General features: G+C 37.8%; 1 protein-coding gene across 1 annotated transcript; it reads left to right on the top strand.

Moving 5' to 3' along the window:
- On the top strand, positions 1-7,369 carry LOC127434352 (aristaless-related homeobox protein). Its single transcript, XM_051687033.1, has 5 exons — positions 1-252; positions 647-1,190; positions 3,855-3,900; positions 5,386-5,711; positions 6,150-7,369. The coding sequence occupies exons 1-5, from the start codon at positions 69-71 to the stop codon at positions 6,403-6,405; spliced, it is 1,356 nt and encodes a 451-aa protein (XP_051542993.1). The 5' UTR covers positions 1-68; the 3' UTR covers positions 6,406-7,369.

The following is a 7,369-nucleotide window of genomic DNA, read 5'->3' as shown; positions in this document are numbered from 1 at the left end:
AGACGTTTCAGATATAGTGCGACAGGGTGATAGTCACCAGCTCAAGCAAAACCTTAGACGATACAAATATGAGTAGTCAGTTCGACGACGATAGCCGCGACCGAAGCGAGTGTAAAAGCAAGTCGCCCACCGTGCTTTCCTCGTACTGCATAGACAGTATACTGGGCAGAAGAAGCCCGTGCAAAGTCAGACAACTGGGAGCGCAAAGTTTGCCAGCACCCGTCAGAGTGGACCACGACCACTCAACTGAAGGTAAGCTTCTGCAGTTTACGCCTTCTATATTAAAATATTATTTCTACTTCTTCTGCAGTGTTTTAAACAAACATAAGACAGTTCATTGATTTCGTGTCCATTCAACTTCATAGTTAGAGAAAAAGTGTCCGGTCAGATGTTACTACACTCCCTAGAAGTGCCTTTGGGTGTGAGAACAGTCTGAAATGTTTTGAACTCCCTTGGTCTAATAAAAGGAATTCAATGATATTATAGGTAGGCCTATCATTTTTAAATGCCTGAAGCTGAGGGTTTGAAATGAGGTGAAGGCGTGCATATAATGTTGTGTAAATGCCCAGAGCTTATAGCGCGTTTTCAAAATATATAGTTTTAAAAACTGTGACCCTTGAATTCCACCGCTTTGTTTTCCCCCCAGTCACCTCTAAAGAAAACTCATTTGACTCGGACATGCACCTGCCGCCCAAACTACGCCGGCTCTACGGCCCTGGGGGGAAGTACCTGGACTCCGGGAGGGGGTTTCATGAGCACCTAGAGAAGGGTGAGAGATTCCTGGACCAAGCATGTGAGAGTCTCAAAATCAGCCAGGCACCACAAGTCAGCATCAGCCGTAGCAAGTCGTATAGGGAGAATGCGCCCTTCAACCAGTGTGATGAAGGCCAAAGCCCCGAGCACACAGCCCAGGAGCTGGTGGAATTCAGCACTCTGAAGTTTGAAGAGGACGTTGTCAAAGAGGAGGCGTGCGGAGATGCTAGTCTGTCACCCAAGGATGAAGAGAGCCTGCACAACGATGGGGATGTAAAAGATGGAGAGGACAGTGTGTGCATGTCGGCCGGCAGCGACTCAGAGGAGGGCATGCTTAAAAGGAAGCAGAGAAGATACAGGACTACCTTTACCAGCTATCAGCTGGAGGAACTGGAGAGGGCTTTCCAGAAGACACACTACCCTGATGTGTTTACCAGGTATATACCGCAGATAAAGACAAGGCGGTTTAAGAGATCTGTGAGCCAGTTGCAACAGGTTTCTAACGTTATTCAGGGAGATAATGTTTGAACAGAGTATATGAAAGTTAATAGATTTTGACAAGGATGACAGAAAAAGTAACAATAATAGGAATATTTGGAAAAAATATTTACAATCTAGAATATTTGTAACAATGGCATTCCTCAAAATAGCTTGCCCGAAAATAGTACGAATTTACATGATCCAGATTTGTATTTTATTATTATTAACTAAATTATTAAATAGGCGTACAACGCTAATTTAAACAAAATTATTATTCCTCCAACATATAAATGAATAGTATATTCATAATAGTATACTATTATATATCATATAATAGTAGCCTATATCTAACATTAATACTAGGCCTATTCGTTTTATTTTTGTCAATACAAATTAAAAAAAAAAATAAAAACAGGCTCAAATTTGTAGGGCTAAATCAGTGATATAAACATTAAAACGTATACTTTTAATATATTTATATAAATTATATAATTTTCAGCATATATTGGTAAAAATGCACATCCCTATATATATATATATATATACACACACACACACACACACACTATCGGTCAAAAGTTTTGAAACACTTATTCTTTATTATAAAATTTATTTCTTCACATTTTAGAATAATAGTAAAGTCATCAAAACTATGGAATAACATAAATGGAACTATGAGAATTATGTTGTGACTAAACAAAATAAAAAATAAATCAAAACTATGTTATATTTTAGCATCTTCAAAGTAGTCACCCTTTGCCTAGAATTTGCAGACATGTACTCTTGACATTTTCTCAACCAACTTCTTGAGGTATCACCCTGGGATGCTTTTTAAACAGTATTGAAGGAGTTCCCATCTATATGTTGGGCACTTATTGGATGCTTTTCTTTATTATTTGGTCCAAGTCATCAATTTCAAAAACTTTTTTTTAATTAAATTTTAGTTTTATAATGAAATAAATTAATATGGTGGCACAATTATATTTTTGTCTACAAAATTAATTTCAAACATTTAAGCATACGCCTTCAGATCAAAAGATTTTTTAAGATCATGAGAAACATTTCAGTCAAGTGTTTCAAAACTATATAACTATATTAATATAATAATATTATATTATTTTGATTGATTCAAATAGGATGGACTCATGAATCAAAACCTTTTTAGAAGAAGCTTCTGATGTGGATATATATTCTGTTTCAAATCGAAATTTCTTCGGTATTTTCTGAAGAGATTTTGATGCTGTGTCGCTCTTCCAGAATCACACGTGTTAATCATTTTAAGCTAAATTATTACGGGGCACAACGCGTTTCATTCTGTCCAACATACTGTACATAATGGAATAATCGAAGGTGTAGTTTATACTCGTGTAATGTCATGGACTGAACCGTTTATTGTTGTGATTGATATCTCTGTGGGCTAGTAAGTTAAACATGCTTGCTTAGCTACTTGTATAAAAAATATATATAAAAACAATTCTAGGCATTCAGGAACTCAAGCTCAGCATTGAGCTGAAATGTATAAATTAATAGTTTTCAAATATTCTGTTGGTTTACTTGTATTTGACTGCTGTGAAGGTGTTTGGGGCTTATAGACCCATTTTGTGTGTGGATTTTTAATTGACAACATGGCAAAATAATTGTGGAGATATAGGATGGATAATCACCTGATTAATATATACATTAAATAATGTTTAAAACGATTATTATTCACAATTTTTTCATTAATCATTTAAGTGTGAAACAACATAAAAAGCACTAGCCTATAAGTGATACTGTCTACAAGAAATATAAAGGTTCCCTTTATCAACTTTTTAAAATGTTTTTTGCTTGAAATAGCTAATAGTCTAATAAAATTAGGCCTACAGTTAATTTACTGATTTAATATGTTAATAGCTACTTCAGCTACTATTGATATAACTACAATCGTAATTATTTTGTTGTTTCATTACTGAAATAATATATATATATATGGCTGTGCAATTGATGAGCTATTTTGTTTATAAACATGGACATCATTGTCAAGCAAATCTGAGCATTAATGAGAATTTTGATAGACTTATATTATTATTATTATTGTTAGAATTTTATTTTATATATATATATATATATATATATATATATATATATATATATATATATATATATATATATATATATATATATACACATACACGTGCCTGACAAAACACCTGTCTGCCTAATAATAGACAAATTTACCTGAGGAACGTTTTTCTTTAACCAAAATTTTCGGTGTTGATCATGAAATATCGATGTTTATATTGATGTGGTTCATTCCAGTGGCAGATAATCGTCGTAAATTTAGCCTGGTATATTTTCAGTAAATGCTCAATTGTCATATAATAGTTTGGATGCTATTATTTCCATCATTATGTTGTTACAGTGCACACTAAAGCCTCGCTCAAAGAAACAAGCCATTATGAAAAAGGTAGAAAGTTATCCGTTCGATTTTCATCAGCACCAGATTGCTTTCAGGTTCTTGACAATTTAGGCAAAAATCTGTTTTCTTGCACTGTTTGTGTAAGGAGAAGAAAAAAAAAAAAAAAAAAAAAAAAAAAAAACACCTCCTTGCACACATTTTGGTAATCTATTTTCTATTCCAGAGAGGAGCTCGCGATGAGGCTGGATCTTACAGAAGCGCGCGTGCAAGTAAGTGCTTGATTGTTTTTGCCATTAGCATAATAATAATACGCATACTGATGTTAACATACACTGTTAGACAACAGAAGTGAGAATGTATAGTAGATTTTAATAGCCTGATCTCATTAACATTTTTAAAGGATTTGAAATGCGGTGAATTGAGATAAACTGACAATGTTACCGCCTACACATGGCAACTTGTCAACATTTTGAAGGTAAAGATTAACTAAAATGATGTAGGCCTACGAATTCTGAAAATTGGTTTTCTTCTAGACGTTAAGACAATATACCTAATGGTCTATATTTAATTTCATTTTAAAGTGACAATCGTAAACTTGGTTAAATGACCCTGTACGTCATGGCAAGGTCTTTCCTGTTATCGAAAGTTATTATGCACAATAGAGCGAACATTTTAGCGGCAATTACACAGCCGGCCATGATTCATAAAAGCGCACTTAGCGAGAGAGCAAACACTGCTGTTCCAGGGAGAAAATGGTGTTTGAATTCTCATCGCCAGCGCGGAGAGAGGGAGGGGTAGGGTGGATAATGCTATTTGATTTCCCATTTTGTGATTGCAATAGACCGGCATTGATCCGATGCTTTGCACTTGGAACGAATGAGAGACTATTAAGGGTGTTTGTCACCCCTCCTTTCTCTATTCAAAGCGTGGCTTGCATGTTCAAGCCCAACTCTCATAACCAAAGAGACAGTGCAAACATGAGGAAGCTACCAGGGTTATTGCCCATGTAAAACAACAGATGTCAATTTGGAGATGGGAGAACAAATCACTTAACAGGCTGCATCAGGAGGTGATAAAGCTAATAAATTCCCTAGGGGTCATGTAATGCAAAACACTTGTGAGGGGCCAAGGTCTCCATTGGTTCCACTGTTGACACTTTCCTTCAATACTAGTCCCTGTCTGCAGGTCATTTTCCTATGGCATAACCTGGTGGGGTTTAGCAGGATGGGAGGGGTATCGTGGGAAAGTTAAATACCCTTTCAAAGGAACTTACATTTAGAGGAATTTAATTTAAAGAGCATTAATTGTTATTGGAAGCTGTTCAGCTGTTATTTCAATGTCTTTTGTTAACAGGACTGTTAATTACCACGCTCCACCCTGTTTTTGCTCTGCCCGAACCAGATTTTAATTAGCAAAGTTAGGGTAACAGACCGTAAGTTTGGGGCCATGTAATTACCATTGACTTCCAGCCTATTTGTCACCTCATTAAAGCGAACCAAATATTGCACATGAACAAGGGTGACAAGCTCATGCTTAAATGGCCATGCAGGCTGTCAGGTAGAATATTAATGGGCATATCAGGGATGTGAAGAGAGGAACTTCTCCAGGCCAACTATTAAGTACATTAACGAAGCACTACTTATTGTTTTGTTGTTAGTGAAATTAGCAGCATTCATCTGAACACCAGAAGTTAACTATAAAGTTTAAGTTAGGGTCCATGGCCTTTTTACTCAAACTTCTGTTCCAACTTTTAGGTTTGGTTTCAGAACCGAAGAGCAAAGTGGAGGAAACGTGAGAAGGCAGGTGTCCAGGCTCACCCCACAGGCTTACCCTTTCCCGGGCCACTGGCAGCCACTCACCCCCTAAGTCACTACCTGGAAGGAGGGCCCTTCCCACCTCACACTCACCCGGCTCTGGAATCAGCATGGACCGCTGCAGCTGCAGCGGCTGCTGCATTCCCAGGCCTGGCCCCACCACCCAACAGCTCTGCCCTCCCTCCTGCCACAACCCTCGGCCTAGGAACCTTCCTGGGCACAGCAATGTTCAGGCATCCAGCGTTCATTGGACCCACATTTGGCAGGTAAAGACAATTTGCCATCTTTATATTAAACTAAAGTATTAAAAAAGCATATTCTAATTATACCAAAAAATAAACCGTTAAAAAAAAATAGTAGTCATTTTAGGTTTGTGGCAATTTAAAATGGTAAAGAATATTGACTTACACCAGGGGAGTCAAACTCGGGTCTTAGAGGGCCACAGTCCAGCAGAATTTAGCTCCAACCCTAATTAAACACACCTGAAGCAGCTAATCAAGGTCTTCAGGATTGCTTGAAGATTACAAGGAGGCATTTTGGAGTAGGCCTGGAACTAAACTCTGCAGGGCTGTGGCCCTCCAGGAACTGAGTTTGACACCCCTGACTTACACCAATGGTGTGAGCATGTATGAGAGACTAAGGAGAGTGGAATTTTAATGAAAGTACAATACAATGGATCACAGGAATTCTGTCTTTCTGTTCAGACTTTTTTCAAGTATGGGTCCTCTTACTAGTGCTTCCACGGCCGCTGCTCTTCTGCGGCAAACTGCACCGCCAGTGGAGAGTCCAGTGCAGTCACCCGCAACCTTGCCAGAACCTTCTTCCTCCTCATCCTCTATGGCAGCAGACCGCAGGGCATCTAGCATTGCAGCTCTGCGTCTCAAAGCAAAAGAACATTCAGCCCAGTTGACCCAGCTAAACATCCTGCCATCCAGCACTGCAGGGAAGGAAGTGTGCTGATCCTTCTCCTTAAAAACAAAAAATATATAAAAGAAACCATCTAAAAAAAGAAATAAAAAAAAAAAGCACGACCAAATCCACATAGCACTAGCACTCTGGAGATCCATCCGACATTGAAGTCATCACATAATCACAGTGCCTCCCATTGGACATCCTTACCTAATTTCACACAGTGAACCAAACATGTTTGCCCTGTTTAAAAACAGGGTGTAATAAGAGTGAAAGGTAAGTTAGGCAGACTGTGCTTGGTACGGTCATTAAACCAACCCAGGTCAGGAGGAAGTGTTGTAAAGAAACATTTACACACACACACACACAAACACACACACAGAGACAGAGTGAGAAGAATCATTGGAACAACCACTGCAATACACACAGAATTAAATCTCTTAGTCTTCTCTCAGTGCTGAAGCAGCGATGGGTCAAATATGCCAAAGGGAACTGCCACAACCTGCGACCCTAACTTGACTTTTATCAGTCCTGAACCACTCACTCATGTTTGGCACCATTAATGGAAAAATAACTTCTGAAAATTGATACTCAGCTTTCCTTTCTGTTTGTTTCCAACTCTTATGTTAAATATGATATTTAGGAGAAAATAATGAAAAAAAGAAAAGAAATGCATTGTTTTAAGGATGAATAGTGGGAAAATTTTAAACTGAAGACTGTTTACTGATCTGTTAAGGATATCCTGTACATAGAGCTCTGTTAAAAAGGGAATGAAAAGGGGACAAAGTACAAGGAAAAAAGTTTATTTCAAAACATGTTTTGAGAATATGCTCTCGGTGTAGTACTGTAGAAATGGTTTCGAGTAGATTCATCCCATGTTCTTTTGATTACAATTTTAGACTTTTCGATTATTATTTATGTTTACCTGGTAGAAGGCTTGAAATTCAGGCCGGGAAGTTTTGCTATTCAGTGAGTTTTCCCTGTCGCGCACAGAGAACAGTTAAGTTGGAATAAA

Source organism: Myxocyprinus asiaticus, chromosome 44 (genome assembly GCF_019703515.2).
Source record: "Myxocyprinus asiaticus isolate MX2 ecotype Aquarium Trade chromosome 44, UBuf_Myxa_2, whole genome shotgun sequence".
NCBI lineage: Eukaryota > Metazoa > Chordata > Actinopteri > Cypriniformes > Catostomidae > Myxocyprinus > Myxocyprinus asiaticus.
This window is presented reverse-complemented; position numbering and strand designations above follow the sequence as displayed.

Bases quoted from the DNA above. Each gene is read 5' to 3' on its own strand.
- LOC127434352 (XM_051687033.1), top strand. From the start codon at position 69: ATGAGTAGTCAGTTCGACGACGATAGCCGCGACCGAAGCGAGTGTAAA. The intron at 1,191-3,854 runs GTATATACCGCA...TTTCTATTCCAG, and splicing joins TACCCTGATGTGTTTACCAG to AGAGGAGCTCGCGATGAGGC. The intron at 3,901-5,385 runs GTAAGTGCTTGA...TCCAACTTTTAG, and splicing joins TTACAGAAGCGCGCGTGCAA to GTTTGGTTTCAGAACCGAAG.